This window comes from Ciconia boyciana, chromosome 1, assembly GCF_034638445.1.
Source record: "Ciconia boyciana chromosome 1, ASM3463844v1, whole genome shotgun sequence".
NCBI classification, from domain to species: domain Eukaryota; kingdom Metazoa; phylum Chordata; class Aves; order Ciconiiformes; family Ciconiidae; genus Ciconia; species Ciconia boyciana.
Genome location: NC_132934.1, coordinates 143,963,334 through 143,990,791, shown reverse-complemented (window position 1 = coordinate 143,990,791; position 27,458 = coordinate 143,963,334). Strand labels below are relative to the sequence as shown.

At 42.1% G+C, this 27,458-nt stretch overlaps 1 protein-coding gene across 2 annotated transcripts; it reads left to right on the top strand.

Annotated features, from left to right (window-relative positions):
• Positions 1–1,164: 1,164 nt before the first annotated feature.
• Positions 1,165–27,458, top strand: LOC140646128 (granulocyte-macrophage colony-stimulating factor receptor subunit alpha-like). Of its 2 annotated transcripts, XM_072849558.1 has the most exons (12): positions 1,165–1,302; positions 13,280–13,397; positions 13,569–13,705; positions 14,971–15,091; positions 16,730–16,859; positions 16,952–17,127; positions 18,276–18,415; positions 21,268–21,306; positions 22,277–22,406; positions 23,058–23,151; positions 23,796–23,877; positions 27,333–27,458. In XM_072849558.1, the coding sequence occupies exons 2-12, from the start codon at positions 13,310–13,312 to the stop codon at positions 27,399–27,401; spliced, it is 1,206 nt and encodes a 401-aa protein (XP_072705659.1). In that variant the 5' UTR covers positions 1,165–1,302; positions 13,280–13,309; the 3' UTR covers positions 27,402–27,458. The 2 variants fall into 2 exon arrangements, with proteins under 2 accessions (XP_072705659.1, XP_072705660.1); XM_072849559.1 differs by lacking the exon at positions 23,058–23,151.

Sequence of the window (27,458 nt, the reverse complement as noted above, 5' to 3'; positions counted from 1 at the left end):
GTTCCAGACCACACCGACACATGTACCATCTGTGTTCTTTTTAGGCTACCTAAAATAAGCAAATTAAATCCTTTACTGAGTAGAAGATTTGAAACATGCCAGTCCTGTTCCCAAGGTGCTGAGAAAGCTGGCAAGGAAAATAATACATTAGAAGGAATAGTCAAGGAAAGGAAGGTTAAGAATAGTTCTTCCTCTAACAGACTAACTGCTAAGGATCCTGCCTCACTCCTAAGGAAATTCTTCTCCTTCCTGCTATTGTGCCTGTGTTGGGTCTGGAAGGTAAGGGGTAATCCAAATAACTCTTGCTACAAGCATTTGAGAACAGCAAGAAATAAAAAGAATCTGTTACACGAAGATTACATATCTGCATGCCAGATATCACATAAAACAAACTGGGAAGTGGCTAACGGTTAGCATGACCCGGAGCCACGCCTACAGTTGCTGGAAGTTAAAGCAAACATTGTGGCTTAGACTCTCAAGTTTATATGACTGCAAAGTCTTTTGAAAACTTGACATTATTGAATTCAGCAAATGTTTTGGCTATTTTCTTTTTATTTGAATATTGAGACACTTTTGCACCTAACCCATTATATTGTACCCTAAGATGAACCAAACAAAACCAACGCAAAATCAGGCAGTGAGAAAGTTCAGAAAGTTGGATCTGATATTTTCCTTGCCACTTCTTTGCCTACAAATATGCAAGATATAATTTTCTTGGCTGCAAATGCATGCTAAGGACTGAACTTCCTCAAAGGAGAACCTAGGCTGGTGCAGAGGTCATAAACGATGTATACAGCCAGTCAGGTCCTGACAGAATTAAGTGGCCACGCTGCAAGCACTTTAAACATGGACTAGCCACACAACACTGCTGTTATTTCCAGACCATATTATTTATGAAAATGTGTTTATTTGTAGGAGAAGTATTTCTATGAGCATATTCGTGTAGTATGACTACTGAGTATTTATGTATTTTTGTATTATGAGTTTGCATATTGTGACTATTAATACTTAGTTAATCCAACATAACAGGAAGGAAGAGTTAGTTGCGTGATGAGTTCATGTGAAATCATTAACATCTGCAAATTCAGAAATTTAAGGAAGTTTTAAAACAGCAAGAGAAATGATAAACTGAGTCACTTTCTGACTTGTAGCATTTGCTACTTAATACTGGCATGCAGTAAAAAAGTTAACTGGCAGAGCAAAACACTGATGCCTGCATGACCACAGCTACAGGTTCAAGTGTCCTTGCTGCTGCGATTCAAAATCAAACAAGATAAAGGAGAAGGGATTTTTCAAGAGGAGGTATGTCTCTCTATGTTGTCTATTGATTTTCATGTGCCACATTTGTGCATTGCACAGAAGATTTTGTACAGAACACAAATGTTTGCCAAGGATTAAGTTAGGTACAGTTATACTAGCAAACGTACAAAATCTGGATTAGCTACCTGCTTAAGAAAGTCTAGGCAAAATTTTGGTGATGCTGTAGCCTATTTGAATAAAAAAGGTAAATCTGTGTATATATAAAATTTCTAAAGATTTCTGCAAGATTCAAGGAAGACTATGAAATGTCTATGATGTCTGTTGGACTATTTGACATTTGTTATCTGACATCTATTTTGCAATAACTGAAAGAAATTCTATTTTCTGTACCCTTTCTATAAATTGATCTAACTAGAAATATGTGGATTTCTATTTCTTGAAAAGAAGTAAATCACAGAATCAGGATGGTTGAGGCTGGAAGGCACTTCTGGAGATTGTCCTGTCCCACCCTTTTGCTCAGAGCAGGGTCAGTTACAGAAGGTTGCTCAGGGCTTTGTCCATCAGGTTTGAGTATCTCCAACATTGGAGACTCAACAGCCTCCCTGGAAAACCTGTTCCAGTAGTTGACTAACCTCACAGTAAAAAGTGTTTTCTTGTGTTTAAATTGAATTTCCATTATTTCAGGTTTTGCCCATTGCCTCTTGTCCAGTCACTGGGCACCACTGAGATGAGTCTGGCTCCATCGTCCTTACTCCCCACAGTTAGGTATTTATACACATGGATAAGATCTCCCTGACCCTTCATCTCTCCAGGCTGAACAGTCCCAGCTTTCTCAACCTCTCCTCATATGTCAGAGCCCTTAATCATCTTTGCGGCTCTTTGCTGGACTCTCTCCAGTAGTCTATATCTTTCTTGTACTGGGGAACCCAGAACTGGACCCAGCACTCCAGGTCTGGCTTCACCAGTGCTGAGCAGAGGGGAAGGATCACCTCCCTCGACCTGCTGGCAACGTTCTGCCTAATGCAGCCCAGGATACCATTAGCTTTCTTTTCTGCAAGGGCACATTGCTGTCTCACGGTCAGCTTGTTGTCCACCAGGACACCCAGGGCCTTCTCTGCAAATCTGCTTTCCAGCAGGTCGTCCTCAGCCTGTGCTGGTGCTGGGGGTAGTTCCTCTGCAGGTGCAGGACTCGGCACTTGCCTTTGCTGAAATTCATGGGATACTTGTCAGCCCATTTCTCCAGCCTGTCCATGTCCCTCTGAAGCAAAATAGTGGTATATAATCCACTTCTCCCAGTTTTGTATTCTCCACAGAAATCAAAATACTGATCTAAAGACTGAACCAGTTCTGGGAAAGTTGCATTTAGGCAGCAATTTGAGAGGAATATTTCATTGCCTGGTATGCATTGTAAGCTTTTTATTCCTATTTCTATGCCTCCTGGTATGCTTAGCAAGTGTATGGTACTCTTCCTATGTCCGCAATGTATAAGCATCAGTTTGTCTGCAACGTATAAACATCAGTTTATCCTCACATCACCCTGTGAGTAAAATCCAAATTTTCATTTCTGGAAGTGTGTCATGGGCAGGAGTAACTTTCCCAGAGCACTCAAGAAAATAAAGTCACTGGCAAAGGTGGGAATTAGAACCCTTGGTCTCAGGTGACATCTTCTGATATCATCCTGCACTTACAGCCTAAGAGTGAAGACGACAGACTGTACAGACTACAAGGGTAAGAATTGAAAGTGCTTAAGTCATTATTTAATGGATGCTTTCTGTAAAAACTACTATAGGCATACCACAGCTTTTAAATGTGACTGTATTTTCCTTCTGACACATTGATACTGAGATCATTATAGAGCAGATAGAGTTTGACCATGCCTGCTACAAAAGACCAAACGGACTCATGTTTGCTAGCATCCAGCTTACCAGGGATATGATCACGACTGCTGAGTAAGACACATCATACATCTGAATAAGTTTAGCAATGTTTTCCTTGATAAGATTTTGCTAGTGAAAAACTTCACACAGGGGCTATGCACATACCTCTAAGTAAAAGAAAGCTCCAAGGCCAAGTATCACTGGCTGGCTCATATTCACATAGCTTAAGTGGATAGATTAGGTTTATAGCGAACCTGTCTTGGAGAGAGCTAGGGAATGAGCTAGGAATTGAGGAGTGTGGAAACGAGGTGCCTGAGTCCTCTCTGGGGCCCTCCCCTACGTAGCAGGGTAGACACACGCTGAGATGTCAAGACACTTGTGAGGCTGGCCAGGAGAGAAAATGGGAAAAAGCAAAGCAAAAACAAGCATAGAGTTAAGGATGGGGGTTTTCATCCTAATAGATTCTATATTATCTCTTATCTTAATGAAATATGAGGAAATACCACTTGCACAAGAACATATATGTTTCTTCTGGTCTGATCCTCCAAATAACACTCCCAACCAGTTTGACATAAGCATGTGTTCCTTCTGACACCTTCAGTCCTGAGGTCTGTTCAGAGCAGAGGGAGTTTTACCACACCTGTCTGCAAAAGACCAGTCTGGGAGAGGGTGGAGGTCCTGGAGGCACAAAGCTCCTACAGATGTGGTGCTGGAGCCATTCGCTTGGCCACTGGGCAGAAGGTATGGATGGGTCAGGCAAACGGCTTAGGGGTCACCACAACTCCTATATCTCTTATCCTCCCTGCAGGCCAGAGAAAAGCCAGAGAACCCGGCTGTGTGTTAGCACTTTCAACTGGGGCAACAGAGAGAACATAGGCACAACCCAATACTAATCCTTTCTTGTGTAATTTGTTTTAAAAGTCAGTCAACTGTGAGACACAAATCCTTTGAGAAGCAAACCCCCTTAGTACTGTGGTCAATGGAAATAATTGTCATTTCTTATGAGGAAAGTGAACACTTACAGGCCCTGCTATTCCCACTGCAAGCCCAATGACACGTCAAGAGCCTGGAGGCAATGATGCCAAGCAAGCACTCCTCTAAGCAGGCAGGGCTGCAGATGACTCCTTTGGCAGTGCTCCAGACAAGCATTTCCATGAGAAAACGTGGAGAGTACTTGCTGAATGGGGCTGCTGTCATGTGTAGGAAACCTGAGGGAGATTTTGAAAGCAGAGGAGTCATGAGAGCAGACAGAGGGAGATGACAAGAAGAATGAAGCAAAGATTATAAAGGAAAGGTGAGCAGACAGTAGCCAGGGACTAGGAAAATAAATGCCTAAAAAGGAACATAGGATGAAGAAAGGAAGGAGAAAAGGTTAAGAGTGACTGAACAGCTGGCACAAAATGGAGAAAAATATGGTCATATGAAAAGGGGCAGACTAGAAGGACAAGAAGTCTCGAAGTTCCTATGTTCATTGCCGGAGAGATCACTGAGAGCATGGGAAAGTGGAAATAGCTGTTGAGACCATTATCTCACATAGCATTTCACAGCCAGTCCTCCATACTCTTTGTACTTAAGATTCTTCAGTATCACTTCCCAGCAGCTGTAGCCACATCCTTACTGTAGCATGATGATTTCAAAATAAAAGATTGATGTTGCAAGAGATAAGCAGAGAAGAATCAGGCTACAGTGAAGAGTCTGTCTCTGTTGCAACCCTGACATGGTGTCCTGTCCTTGCTTGATTCCTGGAGACCATGATGGATGGGTCATATCAAGCCAATTTCCATGAAACGTGAGGTGCCTCCTGGAAATACTCAACACTCCAGCTTGCTTGGAGGGTCTGGCTGGGTTTTTGCTTTCACCACAAATGGAATCGGTCTGGAATCAGCACTCTGAAATGACCGTAAAAATTAATATAGAAGGACAGACAAGTAACAAAATATTACCATGATTTTCTTTTTCCTGAGCTTGTAAGAATTTACCTCACAGTCTTAGAATTAACCTTAGAAATACCTGCAATCAAGAAAATTGCTACTAGGAAGTTATACTACTGGGAAATACTAAAACAAAACCAACATTAACCAGTGTTGCTTCTTCTTGTAGAAAAAAAAAACAGAAAAAGAAATGCTGGGAACACAGAATTCTCTTCCAAAGAGTTTTAACTTCCTCTGAGAAAAGGAAAATGGTACCTAAGATACAGATAGGCTTGTAAAGAGTTGATGCCAGTGTTTGACTAGCTCTGCTCAGAGCTCCATGCCACGTGAATGAATGTGGAGTCACCCTTTGCAGGTACTCACACTTCCTTAGTAATTTAAATTTCCTACAGTGATCTGTAACATCTGACTCCTCTGTTTCTGACACGGGAAGAAGCAAAAATTTGAAATAGACTGTTCTGGGGTGAGGGATGTAAACCGCTAAGAACAGAGGGAGTTAATCTAGTTTGAAAAGTGGAGAGCCATTTGTGATAGCAAACAGGAAAAAAATACTGTGGTGGTTTGACCTTGGCTGGCTGCCAGGTGCCCACCAAGCCGCTCTCTCATTCCCCCTCTTCTTTATTCTCTACTTCCCATCAGCAGGCTATATCCAGCCACGCCCTGGGAAGGAGGGCCTCAGTACGCACAGCAGTTGCTTTGGAAGACAAATGCCTTCATAACAAATGCCTCCTCCCACCCCCTCCTTCTTTCTCCCAGCTTTTATTCCTGAGTATGGCGTCATATGGTCTGGAACATCCCTTTGGTCAGTTTGGTCAGCTGTCCCAGTTGTGTCCCCTCCCAGCCTCTTGCCCACCCCCAGAGTACTGGCCTTTATGGGGTGGGTGGAGTGGGGAGGGAGAGACAGCCTTCATGCTGTGCGAGCACTGCTCAGCAACAGCCAAAACACTGGTGTGTTATCAACATCATTCTAGCTACAAATACAAAGCACAGCACTATATGAGCTGCTCTGGGGAAAGTTAACTCCATCCTAGCCCAACCCAATGCAATCTCCACCCTTTATTCCATACCATTCGTGTCATGCTCAGGTCCCACATACTTTGATACATTTACATGTCTTCTGACCATCCCATTGCATCTGTTTCTCTTTCCTGAAATCCCCTCTTACCAACACTTACAACGTATACTACATACTTAACACATCTTTATATCCAACATACAGATTTATACATTCTCATTAATTAATATCCCCTGTCCCTTAACAAATAGCTAGATATTATTTCTCTGTTCCATGGGCCTCTGTCACTCACCAAAATATCCGTAAGAACAGGCTATGACTTTGGCCCATCTGTCAAGGTCATCGCTCAGAACAGGTGAAGCAGCATGTTTGATTGTTGGGCACCAGCACCAGCTTGGCTTGGGTCATCGCTGCACTCACTGGTTCCTTGCAAAGCTCACTCTTTGTCAGTTCAGGTAGTTCCTGCTACATTACTTCCTACAGCATAAAATTCTCAACATGGATTATGTTTCCCCAAGGTTAAATCTCCTTGAGGTACACACTTGATCTCCCCGGCCTTCCACATTACCCACCAAATACACCCAGGTCCTTGAGAAAACACAATCTCACGAATGGGCTTACCTTTTGCTAAGGAGGAAGAACACACACCGCCTTCCCCAGCAACTTCCCTGTGTGCACTATGGTGATCTTATCTCCTCCCACAGTATGCAGGGGCTTTGTTTGGGCAGGACCAGGAAGGTTAGCAGTTCCTCTGGTGGCTTCTGCTAAATTTAAATCCCAGTGCTTCCATACCCTAGTGTCCAATGTTCTCAGCATAGTCTTTAACAGTCCATTATATCGCCCAATTTTTCCAGAGGCTTGTAGGTGGTAGGGGATGTGATACATTCCATCAATGCTGTGTTTCTCAGCCAAGGAGTCTATGAGGTTATTTTGGAAATGAGTCCCATTGTCTGACTCAATTCTTTCTGGGGTACCACGTTGCCATGAAACTTGCCTTTCAAGGCCTAAGATGGTGTTTTGGGTGGTGGCATGGTTTACAGGTATGTTTCTAGCCAGCTGGTAGTTGATTCCACCGTGGTGAGTATGTAACACTTGCCTTGGCAAGTTTGTGGAAGTGACCCAACGTAGTCAATTTGCCAGGCCTCACCATATCAAAAACCCAGCCATCACCCTCTATTCCAGGGAGACTTTACTCACATGCCTCACTTGATTGTGGCAAATTTTTCACATCCATGGGTGACCTGCATGATGGCCACCATGGTCAGGTCCACCCCTTGATCACAAGCCCACCTGTACATTGCAACTCACTCTAGATGTCCCAATGTTTCACGAGCCCATCGAGCTACAACTAGCTCACCATTATGCTCCCAGTCCACATCCATCTGACCCGCTTCAATTTTGGCAGCCTTGTCTACCTGTTCATTGTTTCGATGTTCTTAGTGGTGTGGTTCTTGGGCATATGAGCGTCTACATGATGTACCTTTAGAGCAATGTTTTCTACCCGGGCAGTGATGTCTTGCCACAATGAAGCAGCCCAGATGGGTTTACCTGTGCACTGCCAATTGGTCTGCTTCCACTGCTGTAGGCACCCCCATAGGGCATTTGCCACCATCCATGAGTCAGTATAGAGGTAGCATACTGGCCACTTTTCTTGTTCAGCAATCTCTAGGGCCAGTTGGATGACTTTCACTTCTGCAAACTGACTTGACTCACCTTCTCCTTCAATGACCTGTTGTGTGGGACTCCACACAGCAGCTTTCCACTTCCAATGGTTTCCTACAACATGGTAGGATCCATCAGTAAACAGAGCATAATGCCTTTCATCTTCTGATAACTTATTATATGGTGGTGCCTCTTGGGCACGAGTCACCTCCTCAGGCAATGCTCCAAAATCTCTGCCTTCTGGACAATTCACAGTCCTTTACAGGATTCCTGGGTGGTTGGAGTTCTCCATTTGAGCCTGTTTCATGATCAATGCTAGCCACTTACTCCACGTTGCATCAGTTGTGTGATGTGTAGAGGGGATATTTCTTTTAAACATCCAGTGTAGTACAGGCAATCATAGTGCCAAGAGGAGCTGTGCTTCTGTACCAACAACTTCTGAAGCAGCTCAAACCCCCTCATATCCTGCTAGTATCTCTTTTTCAGTCAGGGTGTAGGGGGCTTCCAATCGTCGATACCCCCAGCTCCAAAACCCTAGAGGTCAGCCTCAAGTTTCACCTGGTGTTTTCTGCCAGAGGCCCTAGGTGCAGTATAGAGCACATTTTGCACAGCTGGTCCTGTACAGATTGGCCCAACAGCTACTGCACAAGCTATCTCCTGTTTGATCTACTCAAAGGCTTGCTGTTGCTAAGAGCCCCACTCAGAATAGTTCTTGTTTTGGGTTACTCGATAGAGAGGGCTCACAAGCTGACTATAACCTGGAATATGCATTCTCCAGAATCCCACAAGGCCTAGGAAAGCTTGTTTTTCTTTCTTGTTACCTGGTGGGAACATAGCTGTTACCTTATTGATCATATCCATAGGGATGTGACAACGTTCATCCTGCCATTTTACTCCCAAGACCTGGATCTCCTGTGCAGGTCCTTTGATCTTGCTTTTTTTTAATGGCAAAACCAGCTTTCAGAAGGATCTGAATTATTCTTTTTCCTTTCTTAAACACTTCTTCTGCTTTGTTGCCCCACCAGTGATGTTGTTGGTGTATTACAGATGTTCAGGAGCATCACCCTGTTCCGGTGCAGTTTGGATCAGTCCATGACAAATGGTAGGACTGTGCTTCCACTCCTGGGGCAGTTGATTCCAGGTGTATTGGACACCCCTCCATGTGAAAGCAAACTGTGGCCTGCACTTTGCTGCCAAAGGAATTGTGAAAAACACATTGGCAATATCAATTGTGGCATACCATTTGGCTGTCTCCAGTTCATACTGGAGTTCCAACACATCTGGTATGGCAGCACTCAGTGGTGGCATGACTCCATTCAGGCCATAATAGGCCACTGTTAACCTCTACCCTCCGCTACTTTTGCACTGGCTGTATGGGTCTATTAAAGGGTGAGTGAGTCTTGCTGATGACTCCTTGTTCTCCAATTGATGAATCAGCTCACAGATGTGAACCAGGGAGTCTTGGTTGGTGCGATATTGCCACCGGTGCACCGTCATGGTAGCAATTGGCACATGCTGCTCTTCAACCCACAGCAAACCCACAGCGGAGGGATCGCCCAAGAAGCCACATAAGGTAGACAGCAGTTTAATCTTCTCTGTATTCACAGTGGTGACACCAAAAGCCCATCTGTACCCTGTTGGGTCCTTGAAGTACCCTTTCCTGAGGTAGTCTATGCCAAGGATACACAGGGCCTCTGGGCTGGTAACACTAGGGTGTTTTTGCCACTTGACCCTGCTAAGCTCACCTCAGCCTCCAGTACAGACAACTGTTGGGATATCCCCATCACTCCAGAAATCCAGATGGGTTCTGTGCCTTTATATCCTGATGGCACTAGGGTATGCTGTACGCTGGTGTCTACCAAAGCCTCATACTTTCATGGATCTGACATGCCAGGCCATCGAATCCACACAGTCCAGTAAACCCGGTCATCCCTTTTCTTCTCCTGGCCAAAGGTAGGGACCCTCTATTATTGGTTGGAGTATTCACTGTCTGACCCTTACAGTGCCAGACAAGAAGTCCCTTCACCAGATTCAAGGGAAGCAATTTCAGTCCTTCTGTGTCGGGAGGATTGCAGGTCGCCTTCTTCTGTCTCAACAGCAACTAAGCTGACAGACTTCTTGGGTGGCCCGTTCTTAGCAGCTGCCTTCCCCCTCAGTTCGCGTACACTGGTTTCCAGTTTAAAAGTAGGCTAACCATCCCACTTCCTCATGTCCTCCCCCAGGTCACACAGGAAGAACCAGAAAGTGCCACATGGCATGCGCCTGGGGCTCCCTTTCCCTCTGACCAGGGCCAGAGGGAACTGACTTGGTGGGGTGTCCCTGACAGCCCAGGTGCTGGCCCATGGGGAGGAGGAGGGAGAGATTTTCTTCAATATTTTGAAGCCAGGAAGATGCTCTCTCCACAGCTGATGTATCTGAATCTGGGCAATAAATCATCGCCAAGCTGTCAGAATATCATGCTGGTGAATTTTGGACCACCTTCCTCCACATGGCCCACACGCACAGGACATCATTAAGATCTTTGGAGACCTGGTTGTCGTCCAGGTCACTGTAGATGACTTCCAGCACTGCTAATTCTCTCAGGTGCTGGATGCCTTCCTCAATGGTAGTCCACTCCCCTTGATAATTCACAAGATCTCCCTTGAACGGATATCTTACCATCATGCTTGACAGGAGCCACCTCCAGAGATTGCAGTTTGTTGCCCCTTTTCCAATTCCTCTATCAATTCCCCAGTCCCTAGTGAGGGATCCCAGCTGTTGCGCTTCCTTGTCTTCTAATTCCTGACTGTTGGCCCGCTATCCCAGCATTGGAGCAGCGAGGCAGCAATCTGCTCCCCTGGCTAGCAGCTGTAATCTTTCTGCATGTCTCAAAGTTCTCTTCAGGTCCTAGCTTTTATTGCATTCAGCTTTCATTGCTGAGCATTACCTCATATGGTCTGGAACATCCCTTTGGTCAGTTTGGGTCAGCTGCCCCAGTTATGCCCACCCCTGGCTTACTGGCCTTTGGATGAGAGATTGGTGAGACAGCTTTGATGCTGTGCGAGCACTGCTCAGCAATAGTCAAAACGTTGGTGTGTTATCAACCTTTCTAGCTACCAGTACAAAGCACAGCACTATATGGGCTGCTCTGGGGAAAGTTAACTCCAGCCCAGCCACAACCAAGTGTTCTTAAGCTAAAGAAGGACAACACATGAAAGCACAGCCATGAACTTCCTTCTTGAACCAGCAGCAGTGCCAACCCTCTCCTACACTCACACAGCCTGGAAGGGGAGGCATAGTCTCCTACACATGGTCTATTCACCAGAGGCAATATTCACACACCCTGTGAGAGACAAGAAAAGAAAAAAGTAGGCAAAAGAAACCCGACCAGGTGTAAGATTTGGTTGCTGATTTAAAAAATGCCTTTAGGAAAAAGACTTCCAAATCAAAGAAACTCAGCAGAGGGAAACAGAAAATCAAATATATAATAAACAGGAAGATACTAAAAAGGTTAAGAAGACTTCTATATAGCAATAGTCAAAGGCTTTAAAACAAGTAATGAGAAATTATTTATGTGTACCAGAAACAGTGAATGGAATTCAACCAGATCTCCATTGACTATAACAGGAGCTTAAACAGCTTGTGCTTATGTAAATACTGACTTGTAGATACTTTTAGATGTTTTAATATCAAAATTCATCCCACACAGGATATCCACAGGTATCCTAATAGGTCCGTTTCATTATCAATACATAATGGAGGCAAGTCAAGAGGGGAAAAAAAACACTGAAAAACATCTCGTCTTTTGTAGCATTCCTCATTGAAAAGGATCATTAGCATATACTATGTCATTTCAGGAAATTGGACTGAAAAACAAAGACAGAAGTAGGTTCTAGAAAATGTTGACAACTTACAGAAATAAAGTTGTAGGTGAAGAGGACCAGAATACCAAGAATGAAGGTGTACACTGTTTGTAATTATGTAAATCTTTTTTCAAATGAACTGTACATGAAGACTTGCGAGTCACATGCTCTGAAATAGCTCTAAGCAGGTTCAGCATTTTTTCCTATCCTCTCAAGTATATTTTATAGCCCAGGTTCAATTGTGCATCACTGCAGTTATATCAGTTTAAAATTATTATGGACATATTTTATGAGCTACCATCATATTTTGATTACAGAGCAGACATCCTCGAAGTTTAACAATGTCCACAGTAAGATTCAACAATTTCTGGACCCAAAACAAATAATAACAAAGAAAGCATTAAAAAAGTGTCTTATTTAATAGTCAGATAAGTAAACTATACCTAACAACTGGGATTCTTTAGTATATTCGGTTTTCCATGAAAAGAGGTGAGAAGTGAGAGACCACATATAAAAATGAAAAATTCATTCAGGTTAGTCAGGAACTGACAGAAGTGTCATCAAGCTTATGATAAATGCTGCTATTTGGGATATTCAGGAAAACGCAAAAGCAGCTGAATCCAGGGCTATCCAGTGCCAAATGGCCTTTGGAAAGGCCCATCAAAATTCCAGCGCCTAAGGTACCTTTTTGAATGGAAAGCTGTTCTTAGCTGATCTGTGGTCAGAAGCGAAAAGAAGAAAAGATGATACAAAATAGCGCTGAAATTGATAGAGAACATATACAAAACTAATGGTCTGTCTGCAGTCAGCTTTGGTCTTTGCCTCCAGGAAAAGAATGAGAAGTGATTCAGGGCATTGCTCTAAACATTATTTTAAGGGCTATTAAGGCCTTACTACATGAAGTCTCGACATCAGCAAGATGCAGCAATCTTTCAAGCAAGACTGTAGATTTGCCATAGTCAAAAATAGGTAAGCAGGTCAGCATTAATTCCTGCTAAAACCTGACAGAGATTGAGACCTTTCTCTTCCTGCTTTGCTTACACAGTTCAGATCTCAGGGACGTTTTCCATGTGCTTCTAAGTCATGCTGGCAGGAGCAGGTACAGGCTCTGAACATGCCTGGTGGTGATGCTGGCTTTAACAGAGCACTCAACAGAGAATTGAGTCATCCACACCCTGACACCCTGGCCTTTGGACAAAAGCCAAACCATCCACCTCCCAAAAGGTGCCTTCAACAAATGGTTGAAAGCCATTCTAAATGCGCACTTTGCAGCAGAAGCTGGAGCACTGCATAGGAAAATCTGCAGTGATGTTCATAGGATCAGAAAGCAAGAAAAGCTGACTTTCTGATGGTATGGTTAGGATAGATATGTGGGACAACAGTAATCCTAAGTCATGGTCTCTGCACTGAATACAGTGAGTGTATGTATCATAACAAGAGTCTGTGGCCTCTCTATCTCAAACTGCTGTGTTGTAATAGACAATAGTGAGCCTACTCAGTTCTTTCAAAGAATAGGTGCCTTCAAGAAGTCCTGAAGCACACCCTCTGCTTGGCTTTTCTAAAGAATATTTCCTAGGGGTGAATTAGACAGCATCTTTGACTCTTCCCATGAAAAAAAATTAAGCTTTGCAGAAACCAAAGGACACTTGGGCATAATTTTTCTTTTTTTTTCTTTTTTTTTTTTCCCTGAAGGCTTCATTGTCTCTTTCCAGAGAAGAAAAGATGTTTGATACTCTTGGACTCATTTATATGATTTGGTGGTGTGTGATGCTATTTCATCCCTTGCATGCTGACATCCAGTGTACAGGGTGTAAGTATGTTCTTGCAGATATAATCTGAGAAACAGGGTTTAATTCTTCATTTATCAGAGATATTTGCAATTAATTTGGCAACTGTCATCTTAAGCCTGACAGATACTATCCTCTGCATTCAACAAAAACAATAGCATATCCTTACTGAACTTATTCTGTAACACTTTCAGCAGAAGCACAAGAATCACCTATTATGAACGTGAAAATGAATGGGAGAAAAATGGAACTGTCCTGGGAGAGCAGCAAGAACTTCTCTACGTACAAATGTACCATCATACACAGGGACATGGAAAGTGTACAGACAGAGGTAAACTTGCTTTTCATTGAGATAAATAACGCACCTTTTTCTTTATCTTTTATCAATTTCACTTACTTTGAAAAAATGAATCAGTTGCAGGTAAAATCTGATCAGTGATTGTTTGCAGTCTACAGCTTGATCTGTCAGGGGCTGTGGAAAGCCATCACCAATGCCAGGGTGCATCTGCTGCAGGAGGACCATCCTGTGCATACCGCAGAACTGAAGTTCTGGCACCAAAGTGGAAAGGAGGTGATAGCCTGAACTGTACCTATGTTGAATCATGAATAGGGATGCAGCTGCTGAAAAAAGCGGCTGTGAGACTAAGTGAGACTCCTAGAGAATTTAGAGAGACAGAGCAAGAGACCCTTCAAATAAAAAGTTAATTCCCCAAACACTGCCATGGATTTTCATTATCTCAAGTTCTTCACTTGTTTCCCAGTAAATTGGATCATGCCTGTAGCACAGGTTATGTTATAAGCCTGCATTATCCAAAGAGAAAAGTAGGAAGCTTGACAGAAAGAGAGATAGAGATGGCTTATTTGGCCCAGCAAAGCAGATGCCTTAATTACAGAATCACAGAATCACAGAATCGTATAGGTTGGAAAAGGCCTTTAAGATCATTGAGTCCAACCAAGAATAGTTTCTTAATAAGAAAATGAAGTTATCAAGATGGAAGCCTTCCTATATTTCTGCATTTTCTCTGTGACTACACTTCTTTTTCTACAGTAAAGCATAATTTGACATGAATCTCCTTCTGCTTGGTTTATATGTTCAAAACATGCATAAAAATACAATGAAAAGGGGAAATGCAGTTCATTTAGAAACACATATTACAAAAACACACCATATCTTTATTGAAGATTGTAAGTATAATCCCATAGACACCTTTCTGACCCCTGGGGAGGTCAGAAAAGGACTTCTCTTTTGCTTAATCCTTTGATTAAATTCCGTTGTGGCTCCCCCATTTATTAACCATCTTCTGTTATGCCACTGAGGTACTATTAGCCTTCTATAATAGTTGCACATCAGTGTAGCATCCAACTCCTGAGCTGCAAAGCTTTTTGTGTAGTTATGCTTTTGATCACTCAGCTCCGTTCTACATCACCCTCAAGTGGTAAAGGAGAGAGTTAGCTCTTGAACCTAAAACGCATACATATACGTGCAAGATTTTGGCCCTATGAATTGAGTTTCTGAGTTGCACTTCCATAACCAGCATCATCTAACTCCAGCAGAGGAAAAACAGAGAAATAAAACATCAACATGTTCTTTTTCAGGTGAATAGTCCACTATGCAGGTTTCCAGTGGAACAATACATACCTCTGCATGAAGGGGTATTCTTCATCATTGAAGTGCCAAACACAAACATCTCAAAAAACTGCACCTTTATCCCTGGAGGTAATGTCTATGGCCTGGGTAAGGTTTTCTCTATGGCAATCTTAAAGGTAAACATTGCCTTAGAAAACAATTCCTTACACAGCTGATAACTGCTTTATTTTCTATTAAAAATGATTTTTTGCAGATCTGCTAAAATTATTTGCTCTGTAATGAATGTTTCCACAATTCTGCAAGAGATGCATTACTACGAATGTATCAGTAATTCCCTTATTGTCTTTCATACCAGGACTCCAAAATTACACTAAATTACCGTGGTTTAAGGGTGGATTCAAATAACTGTTCTGGCTGTTACAAATTAAGATGTTTGTGCCCATTTCTTTATTAAATGCTTTTCTGCTGGGCTGTTGGTGAGTTTGTCAGGAGCCAGACCACAGAGCTAGCTAAAGGCACATACTGGGGATCAGTGAAACCCATAAAATGGAAGGAGGAGAGGAAAGGAAATGCTGGTGATAAGCAGCTAGGGGCAAACTGAATGCAGCAATCTCCTCATCTGGCCCTGGCACGCAAATGCACACACACACACACACACATGCGGGTTCCCTCAGCTGCTGTGCACCCACTGAGCTGAGGGAACTGTTTACAAAGAAATTCTGAGCCTGCCCCGTGTGGGAGTTAATCAAAGTGGGATTTAGGCAGATCCTAGGTTCATAATTCCAAGCCTGAAGTTTTTACGGCCTGTTTTGCCCTTCCTTTGGGACTTGGAGTTCTCCACTAAAATTGCCCAGTCACCAGTGCTCCTGCAGCTGTGCATAATGGGGTATTTCAGACTTGACAGAGGTCATGAGATTAGCAGGTTACTCATATCTGAGCAGAGAAAGTACTCTGTACTCATCTCTTCCTGGGGAGCTGACAGAGGAAACACTCTCACGGTGATCCTCAAAATACAAGCCAGGACACACTGCCTCCTAAAACCTCTTGCTTTTGGTGTTTCTCCCCAGCTGGCCCTAGCCTCCAAGCACGCAGGTTCCCCAGGGGATTCCCCCACTGTTTCCACAAGGGTGCCCTCAATACTGGGCACTGGAGGGGGCTCAAGGCAGCAGCAGAGGAAGCCTCCACCCTTTCACTGAAGTTGGGGCACACCGCAGAAAGAAGCAGAAAATTGGCTGAAGAAGAAGAGAGAAGGAGGCTGAGCATGCCTGCACAGCCCAGACACGAGGGAGCTTCCAAAGAAACGAGGTTGCCACTTCAGTGTGCTCCAGAAAAGGAAGAGATCAAGCCCCTGTTGCCCACGTCGGGGTGGAAAGCTCTAGCTAGGAGGCTATTTGATCAGAGGGCCCCACCTTACTTTTCAAAGTCCCAGCTTTTTAAATGCTGTGTGTAAGCACTTCAGGAGTGGACTCCTGAGCCTTAATTTTAAAAGGAGAAATACTTCTCTCTGTAGCACCAAGGATGGTGTTAAAAGGCAATGTGCCTTCCTTTATCTGTGTGAATGCTCTACTCACTCCCAGGTTTCACAGTTCAGAGGCAGTCAAGATACGGTGAGAGTCCAGCTTTCTCTCAGTTGTCATGCCTAACCCCAAAAATAATCAGCTGGAGTTGCAGGTGTCTCACATGCAACTCCACAAGCATGTGCCAAGATCCTCCAGCTTGGAGCAGTCACACGATTTTTCCTCATCACGGATATTCCTGTGTTTGCAGGCATGAATGGGTCGGCCATTGAAAACTTCTCCTGTGTGATTTATAACGTTTCCCTCATGAACTGCACTTGGCAGGCAGGCAAGGATGCTCCAGGAGATACCCAGTATTTTCTCTACTGGCAGAACTCAAGGTAAGCAGGTCTGCTTGAGTCTAGGGAAGTCTGAATTCTCATTTGACACATCACACTGCCCACATTTAACTAAAATACCTTGCTATATACAGATATGATGATGAAAGGGAATGTGAGCTTTACATTAAAGATGAAAATGGCAGAAACACAGGATGTAGATTCCAAAATGTGAAGATAGAGACTGATGAAGCTTACTTCCTGGTGAATGGGTCTAGCAAAGACTCTTGGATCCAGTTCTATGATGAGTACATTCAACTGTATAAAATTGGTAAGTGAACATTTTTATTTTATTACTGTTTTATAAAATAAGGAAGTGGGGAATTTTCCTTGGAAGAGAAAAGTCTGTAGCCATCACAGGATCCTGTACTACAGGTCAGACTTTGCTCATGATAGCTGACAGAATATAGTTCCAAAAATTAACTAAAACAAGCGAAGGCAGAGGCAGCCTGAAATAATGGCTCAGAGAAGTAGTGTGAACATATCCATGGAATCCAAGTGATGAAACACAATGGTTAGACTTTCAAGGCCACCTTTCTGATGGGCTCATTTTGCCATCCCTTAATTCCACCCTCTCTGAGAGCCACAAGAGCTGTGTCTTGAAACCAGAGGGAGGGCTCAACTTGCAAACTTAGACTGCATTAGTTACATATGTGTGTACCTATGGGTGAGCTAGGTATTTAAGCTCTGATAGAGATCTGGGACAGGATTCAGCTGCCTAAAAACATGCCTCTAGTGCCATTTGAGACACCCTCAAACACTTGAGGCATCCACAAGGCTTGCAGATGTGGCCCAGGACCTGTGAGAGACCAGAGTCCTCCTGGGTGTCCTATGTGGTTTGAAATGCACGGTGTGAGACTGACTCCGGCCTGCAGCCAATGCAGGCTGTAAAGCCCGGAGCTATTCAGCCAAGCACATCTGCTCCATGGTACGCCAAACCACTTTGCAGACATCATGGACACTACCGATGAGATCTCCACTGACTATAGTGGTTAGACACTTAGGTCACACCTAGTCAACTATTTTGTAGGCACTCAAATTCCGATGACTTGGTCTTCCAACTGAATACTACCACATGCACAAAAAGCTCCAACTTTTTTCCTATGGAGACTTGCATTGTCAATGTGAAATTTAGATGTAAAAGAAGATGGCACTGTGCTGACTGTACTACTGAATTACACAAAATTCTTCATCCCTTTTTTTACACAAACTTCAGTTACTTCAGATGTCCAACAACTGAAGTGCTGTAATCCTGAGTTTTGCTACTGTATTTTACTCCTGTTTACCAGATAACATTTGTTAACATCAGTAGCACACAGCTGTACATCAGTTGCCTCAACTTCACATGTATTTTGCTATGAACACGAGTTGTAGCTGATTACTGACCATGTCTACATTAATAATTTAATTTCTTTCCAGAAATACTCACTCCTCCATTAAATGTCACTGTCAATTGTAATAGAGATCCAGAAGCTTGCATAATTACATGGCAACCACCCCTTACAAGTCATGTGAAAAACGGACACTGTTTTCAGTATGAAATTAGCATACAAAATAAGGTAAAAACAATTTCTTGGTTTGTATTTGGCACCATACCTACATACATGCATATCTATAACATGCAAACTTCTGTTTCCTTTATTTATTAACTTCTCTCTCATAAGCTGTGGTGTCCTCCTGCTCCAGCCCTGCTGGTCTCACATCCCACCGCTCACGACCTTATTTCAAACTAACAAGGTGCAAAGCAGAAAAGCAGAGGAGAGCAGGGAAATGCTATGAGGGGTCTCTGTCCAAAGACTGGGAGAGCACCTGAGATGCTCTCCTGCATGAGCATGCCTCAGGAGATGACTCGGTGACGGCAGCCTGTGATCTGCAATGAGGGCACTGCCTGGGCAACAGCCTCCAGCCCAGGCCAGGGCTCCTCATGCTTGCCCTGCTTCCCAGGGCACCTCAGCTGCAGCCACCCTGACGGCATTTTGCAGATGCTGGAAAGCTCACAGCTGCCCCTCAATTTCAACACGTGGGACTGTTTTGCCCCCCTCAGCTTCCACACCTCTCCCGCCGCCTGTTGCCCTCTGGCAGCTTTCCCTCGGATGCCATCCTTCCCCCAGAGACTGGTTGAGCCAACCTGACCCCCACCTGTCTACACAGTGTCTGCCAAAACCTCCGATTTGAAACCAGTGCTGAAATAGAAACCACTCTTCTGAAAAATTAGATACCAGCAACTCAGGGGAAAGTTCACACAGGCCCAGGGTAGACATCCGCAATGGATGTGTTTGCTTTTCAGTGAATTACCCTCTACGCTCTCTGTAGTCAGATGTGGTGTTACCCATCTCCTTCCAAGGTAGATGTCAGACAAATCATGTGCTTAAAGTCCTTCTTTCTTTCCATTGGCTATAAGAGAGGAACCTAAGATGGCTATCTCAGATGTAAACATGTATGTACCAAAAGTGAGCTGGGACTTGTACGCTATAGGCAGAGCACTACCAATTTACCCTAGTGCCCACAGGAAAAGTGCAGGACAACACAGAGCATGTCACTTTACCATAGCTGAGGTATGTCTGGTTTCCATCAAGTACAATGGAGCAGAGAGGCTGAGGTATCAAATCCTCCTCCACAAATCTCAGTGCCTAAAGGACCTGATTTTAACACCTCTAAGGACAAAGGGCAGGAAAATTCTTTGAGCCCATGAGTTTGACAAGGAGGCAAGAAATAGCACTCTTCCACCCCATCCCTGGGATACCTGTTTCACCGTTACGTGATTTTCACATGTGGGTAACGTCTGCGCCGTGACAAATTAGGGCTCCCTACCACTCAGAAGCTTACCGTAGTGGCAATTCCTCAGGCATTTGTAACACAAGACCATTACAGGAAAGATCAGCCAAGGGTTAAACATAAATATACAACTGCAATAAAGCAATACATCATTAAAACTCATTAATTCCGCCAAAACAAGGCCTGCAGCTTGCATGCTGTTTAGATTGCCTGGCTTTTGTATCTTGCATGCATTAATGGTATCCACCTTGGTAGCTATTCCAAGGAGCAATTGCAGTACACGTAGCTTTCCAGCTGGCTGGTATAATCTGACAGTAAGATTGTGTGTGTGAAATACTTAAGAGTATTTTACACAAAGATATATGTTACAACATATGACTAAAGCAATATTATCAAAATGTTTCTTTTAAAGAAATACACGTTACCTCTTCGTTCCCGTGCTGCAGTTAGAATGGGTAAAGTTCAGTAGATTTCTACACGTGGGTGTGAAATTCATCTCACAGACTGAGACACCTTAATGTAGGTGTCTGCAAAGGAGCACAGATATTCCATAACAGTCAATGCACATCTAGGGCCCCATTCAGCTGAGCAGTAGGTGCCTCATGCCCCTTAAGGTGCTACAGGTACTGGACGTACCACAGGTACCTACATGGAGATGGCAGATATAACTCACACCTTTCGGGAGGGGCTATCAGAGGCAAGGCAGGATACCCCGTAGCAGCTAAAATGGCACTATACATCTAAGTTTAGGCAACTCAGGTGCACCCTCCCTGTTCACAGCAAAGGCTGATGACTTCCATCATGTCCTAAACTGAAAAAGCTCAGCTGACAATGAGTAACAGGGAAATACTAGTCTACTTTATAACGCAACATACACGGCGGGTGTATTTTCTGAAATGAGACATTCCTTCCAACAACATCTTTCAGACTTTTCCATAATGCCAGCTATCCTTCTGAAATTACATGTGATAGATGTTTCCAGGACCTCAGCTTTTCAATGTTTTCTGGGATCCTTCCTAAAATCACTGCTGTTGATTTTGTTCACTCATTTTTAACCTATCCTTTTTTCAAAATTTTCAGGTTCTTTGATCCAGGTCAATGCTTGATTCTAGTTAATTAAATTTTGATTGTATGGGTCGTGTAAGTAGGTCTTCACAGTACTTTGGGGAAAGCCCCTGAGTATGGATCACTCAGATGTCTAACAGAGACTTTGACTGGAAGGAGGGTAAATTTGCTGTTCACATCGATTTTATGCCCCATGTTATCAAACTATTCTGAAATCACGGCTTCCAGATCTGCTGTGTTTGGAGGATGATTTGATTTTTGCGTAATTTGAATATACTTCTGCTGGATGAGAATGCACAGTGTAAATATGCCCTTAGAGGCAAATACAGCTTCTCACAACCACTGATAAATAACTCATGTTTCCTTCTTTTTCTAAAATGAAATGGAGGAAGCCAAAACTCTGAATAAAGTGCTATATTCTGGGACATTACTGGAGCAGAATATCCAATTGATTTTTCAGTTTAAAATTACTTATGATCTTTATAAGCAAGAAAATGAGAACAAAAGAGGAAGAAATATTTGATTATTTGACAAGAAAATAATAAAATGAAGATTTGTCTTTGGTTTGCAGGATGAGCCCAAAGGCGAGAAAAAGGATCAGCCTGTAAGAGTAAGTATTCTTGTTCTATACAAGTCTGTGCTTTTGCCCACTTAGGTGTATAAATACCATTACACAGAATATAGTTACTTCTAGAACTATAGTTTTTGTATCAATATAGCAATAAGAATTCAGGAAGATATGTTCCTGTGGTATCTTTATGTGGAAACTTCTTAATATATCCCTTTTGGATGGGTTAGGTTACACTAGGCAAAATTTTCCATGAATTTCAAAAAACTTCATACTTTCCATTTATCACACAAACAGATTTTAAGACAGATGTAACATTTTGCTTAATACAAAATTGGAAAAATTCTCTTTCTTGTACCTGTTGGTAGAAGAATACCACTGTAGTTCAGGACAGCTAGACAGAAGGAACGCTGAGATCTTCAAAACCTGTGGAAGTTAATTGGGATTTCAGTACACACTGTCAGTCTTCCCCTGACAAATGAGTGGTCCTTTCAGCCCTGGAAGCATCTTAGGCTTGGCAGATTCCAGACTTTGTATGAAGTATCATGAGGCCAGATGATACGTATCTGTTATTGGATTGTCTCAAAAACATTAAGTCTGTTTAGCAAAGACAGACACCATCCAGGGAATATTTGCATGATTAATGCCTGTAAAGGTTGCAAGGTAAATTTACTGGGTGCTTCTCCAGTTTCAGCTTTCTGTCCTGGGTTTTTTTAGGATCCATAAACAAGGACAGGGGAAAAAATGTCCTGAAAGCATAATAAATTAAAGTAAATTAAAGACCCAATAAGCTTCAAAATCCGACTTTAAACTTCAAAAACCAGAAGATTCAGTGGCAGGTGTGAACTAATTTATCACACTTTTAAATTTGGGGAGAAGAACATTTAACTACTATATACTTAAAAAATCACACAAACTAGTTTTTTATAGAAACTATCAGGAAATTAACCCCCAAACTTTACTAATATTTGCCTATGGGGTGAAATGCACAGCCTGATTGTTTTGATTTTAGGTAAGGAACTACAGATACGAATTCCAGAATTACAATAAGAAAAAAAAATACATTCTGAGAATCAGAGCACGTGGAAAAGGGTGTCTCGTAAGCTCAATCTGGGGGGAGTGGAGTGGACCCATCGAGTTTGGTAAGACTGTGAAATATTATTTTAATATAGGGTTTTTTTTCAGTATTACCACATTTGCCTTTCTTTCTCCCTCACGCTCACAGATACGAATAAAATCTTAATTCTTACCCAATGACATGGAAGTAACCAGGTGGAAATTATTGATGTGGAGGAGATGCTTAAGTACTATGGCAACAGAGGCTGATACCAGCCTTTGATTACTTGGGATTGTGAAGGCAGAAGTTTCCCAGATGCCAGGGCTGCAGTAACAGGCTGAGATAGACCCAGTCTTGTCTTCAGTCTGGAGTGCCAAGGCTATCTTTCAGTTCTTTTAAGTTTCTGGCATGAACATAATCCTCTTCCTTCCGCATCTTCCTTTTCACCCTTTCCTCGAGACTTTTTACAGTTGCACCACTTTTGCTCTGTTTTTCATTCTGTGACACTGTTTCTCCTTCCCCTTCTCTGGAGTTTTAAAATTCTCTACATTTTAAATATTCAAAATGGTTTAAAATGCACCAAGCGTACCTGAACTTTTTGACAAGGTTCTGTAAGAAGTCAAGTTGAAGTCCTTCAGATTATTTCAAAAATTAGGTGAAATTTGCATTCATTACTGACAGTCACAAAGGTAGCTTTTTGGCATGCTAAGATATTTCTCTCTCTTGGATGTTTCAGGTCGAGGGAAAGATTATTTTATTTTTGTGATTTTATTTCTGATAGCACTTGGAACAATGTTAGTGACACTGCTCCTATATTGTCTTTTCAAAAGGTAAATCAACCTTATTACTGTAGAAACTATTGATATAGTATTATTTGTACGAAACACACTCCTCCTATCTCCTACCTTCCTACCTACAAACTTAAATAATTTGATTATTAATGTCAAAGTACTATTACCAGTATTGTGGTGGATGCCACTTTGACATGCAAAATCACTACAGGTGAAAAAGGGGGAAAAGATGTTAAGGTTAGTAAGTGATTGATCGCACTAGATCCTGCAAAAACATTTCTCTTCTTACTTTTCAGCATTTAATGCCCACATTGCTTTGAAGCCATTGGCTTCACACAGTACCAGACAAGAGGGAATGAGGGAAAATAAATGTGTCATTATGTTGATAAAACTACTCACTTAGTGGTGGAAGAAAGTTATGTTATGTGATTTATTGAAAGTCATTGTTTAATAAAAGTATTTACTGTGACTCTTGTCACAAAATAAGTTTTAGTTACCCAAGTGATAAGATAGTTACCCACCAGTCTACACTCAAACTATTTTCCTTCTCACTTAGTGGTTTGTAGAGCAATAGCTATTCAATCTTGAAAATAAAAAATGTCCTTATGTACAACACAAAATGTTTGTGTAAGTTATATTACCAGTATTTTTAATTTCTTCACAATCCCCTTTTCTACCCAAAGGTATTGCAGTTTCAAAAGCGTATTTCCTCCCATTCCACAACCAAGAGACAAATTTAATGCATCAACTGATGAAGATATCCAGGTACGCTTTCTTTCCAATTCAAGTCCAATTTGTTAAGTATAAACCACGATAGGCTAAAGACTAGAATAATTGGCATATAAAGATGAGAGTTAAATTTGGTCCATTAAAAACTAATTTGCTCCCATGCAAAGTATGCTGTTTTGAACCTAGAAATGCTCTATGCCAGTGCTGAGACTAGTGATTATCCTGTACATATTTGCAGCCATATTTTAAGATCAGTTATCACTTTTACTGAGATCAGTAATTTCTGCGTGTACCTGTTTAGCTAGGTTGCTGTTCATACTTTGAAAATAACCTGAGTGTCCTGGTTTCAGCTGGGATAGAGTTAATTTTCTTCCTAGTAGCTGGCATAGTGCGGTGCTTTGAATTTTAGTATGAGAATAATATTGATAACATGCTGATGTTTTGGCTGTCCCTAAGCGGTATTTACATTGGTCAAGGACTTTTTTTTTTCTTCAGCTCCCCATGCTCTGCCAGGTGCCCAAGAAATGGGAGGGGGCACAGCCAGGATAGTTGATCCAAACTGGCCAAAGGGCTATTCCATACCATGTGATGTCATGCCCAGTATATAAACTGGGGGAGTTGGCCGGGGGTAGCGATCGCTGCTTGGGGACTGGCTGGGCGTCGGTCAGTGGGTGGTGAGCGGTTGTATAATTCCCCCCCCCCCTTTTTTCCCTCCCTTGGGTTTTGTTCCTCTCTCTCTCTCGTGTTGTTTTCCTTCTCATTATAGTTCATTATTATTATTATTATTTTGTTCTAATTATTAAACTGTTCTTATCTCAACCCATGAGTTTTCTTACTTTTGCTCTTCCGATTCTCTCCCCCATCCCACTGGGGGGAGTGAGCGAGCGGCTGCGTGGTGCTTAGTTGCCAGCTGGGGCTAAACCACAACAGTGAGAAAGCATTTGCCATTAGCATTTTCAAATATCAATTATCATAATACAATGTGAACATATATTGTATAAGTTTGACCTATAACCATGTAAAAAAACCTGTTGCACTGAATCCTGAAAAGCAGAGTTGGAAAGTCTCACTGGCTTAACTAGCCTTCCTCTTTGCTTCAGTTTAGGATTAGTTATGAGAATTTTGATGTTTTGAGCAAATTGTGTTCAATCGATATTCTACAGCATCTCTATGCAGTCTATTCTAATGTTTAATTATCTTTACTTTCAGAAAGCTTTTTTAATAGCCTGTTTTACTGCATTTAAAATCCTTTACATCTTATCCCTATTCTTTTCCTGTTTACAGCATCTTACACACTTGCACACTGTCAACAGCAACTAACTCTTCCAGTCTTTCTTCACATGTCATGACAAACAGGCTTCAAATCATTCATGCTTCTCTTCACATTCGTCCATTTGAAGAATGGTTTGCACAGTGTCTGCATAGCGAGGGAATGCTTTGTATCAGCTGGCTAAAGCAAAGATGTACTTGTAAGTCGATAAATCAGGCTAGTTGTCTATTGCCTACAATGTTCCAGTGGGCAACACCACACTTGTCAATGAGGCTTTCAGAAGTGACAGAAATTTTCCATCAATCCTTTACAAAGAATCCTCAAAGCTATTACTCCTAAAACTTTCCAGTTTTGGTTACTATATACCAGCACATTATCCTGACTTATTTGTCTTTGGTCCTACCATCTTTGGCTTTAATAGAAGGCAAGTAGCAATGTAACTTGGATGAGTTTCATCATATATCTGAAGTCAGAAACATCTGATATGTCACTTCATATCAGGCTGTCAGAGCTAAGGTTACAGAGCAGCAGTCCATAGCCCATCAAATCATTAAATAGTAATTGCTAGTAAAGTAGCAAGCAGTCCTTCAAAAATTGCAGACCCCCCAGATTGTTTGCTTTTACTAAACTTGAGGGGCTCCCAAGTTCCTGTACATACACTACCAGAATTACTCAAATCACTCCACTACCACCCAGAAGCCTTTGTGGATGTGGTTTTGTAAACAGTGCCACAGGCACTTCCACACAGGCAGCAACTAATCAGCAGTAATTGTCCCAGTTCAGGTGAAGCCCTCAGCTCAGGTTGCCTCATGCCTGCCAACAGGCACTGTGAAGGTAATTCCTAAGTCTGACATGTCTAAACAGTTTCTAGACTCTTCTTTGACTATTTTAATTTAGTGTTAAAGCTTAGTTTTATTTCACCTCTTATCTCCACACTCAGGTATCTAAGGCTGATTAAACGCTGTAATTCTTCAAAGCAGATAATAAAGCACCAATAGGTTATCTCAGGAGAGCTCTCCTCCATTGAATACCCAGACTCTCTCTTCCTGGCATTTAGTGCCAATATATTTATGAGCTATTTTGAACCTGTGATGTCCTTTAATCACACCTTTTTAAAGCTTGCATTCCCTCATTTTGTCCCTACGGACTCAATGACCTTTCACATTTTCTCATTAGTTGTCCTGTTTCACAATACTTTTCCTTAGATCACTGAAAAACCTCATGATTTACAAACCTAACCTTTCTGCACTGAGTTCGCCCTTGTATCCTTAACACTCATGTTAAAGAACTGCCAGTTTTCCTATTTGCTGTGGGTAAGACCCTACCAACCAATTCGCTCAGTTCATCAGACACCTTGCATTCCTGTAATCTGTTTTATTTTACTCATCTTCCTTCATGGTCATTCTTTGCTTTCCTCACTCTCACTCAGAATTACACTTTTAATACTTTGTTTTCCTCTCTTCCTGAATTAAATACATTCCAAGAACTTGCAAGACACACATCTGCAAGACACACACAATGCATCACACAGATGCATTGCTCTCCTCTGTGAATGGCCAAGTAGCATAAAACACCACGACCGTGGAGCCCTGCAGTGCTTACCAGTCCCACAGATTTCCTAGACAAAATTCCTCACCAAGACATCTTGGTTTGATGTTCTGTAACATACCCTCAATATGACAGCAAGCTTGCTTTTCCCCCCCCGCCTTCCTTTTTCCAGTACTATCCCTCCTACTTTTGTAAAAATCAAATTTATCTCCCCTTAATATTTTAAGCCCCAAGCCCTGTATCAGTACTATGATCTTACCCAGCAACTTCCACTCTTGTAGAACTCCAGGTTAACCAATGTAAAACCATGATAGCAACCAAAATGTTTTCTCTTTAAGTCTAGTTAATGCCTACATATGGGAAAATTCAGACAATACTCACTAAATAAATGAATTTTATTGCCTCAGCTAAGGTTGTCCAGCATTTAAATCAACTTTTATTCTTTTTCCTTCAGCTAACAAATAGCTAGCACTGATCATACATGTTAAAAGTCAAACAATCCTTAACTGTCCTTAAACTGTTTTCTCCTGTTTTGCAAGCATTTCTTATGTATTAAACTAGCAAGATGAGGTGCCTTTGGTACTGGTGTATCTAACATTTAGAAATTTTCTCTGATCAGCTGCCATAACTCTGTAGCTTATTGCATATGTTACAGAATTTTCTTTCTCTTTAGGCAGAATACGTAAGTCTACCAAAAAAATGTTGTACTGAGGAAATAACTACGGTTGAAGAAATGCCCTAACTTTCCAAAAAGAAAGAACTCGCATTCCCCAACATGAAAGAAAATCATGAATCCACT

Excerpts from the sequence above, each read along its gene's own strand:
- LOC140646128 (XM_072849558.1), top strand. The coding sequence starts at position 13,310 with ATGTTTGATACTCTTGGACTCATTTATATGATTTGGTGGTGTGTGATG. Across the intron at positions 21,307-22,276 it reads AAAAGGATCAGCCTGTAAGA|GTAAGGAACTACAGATACGA; the intron begins GTAAGTATTCTT and ends TTTTGATTTTAG. Across the intron at positions 23,152-23,795 it reads CTATATTGTCTTTTCAAAAG|GTATTGCAGTTTCAAAAGCG; the intron begins GTAAATCAACCT and ends TTCTACCCAAAG.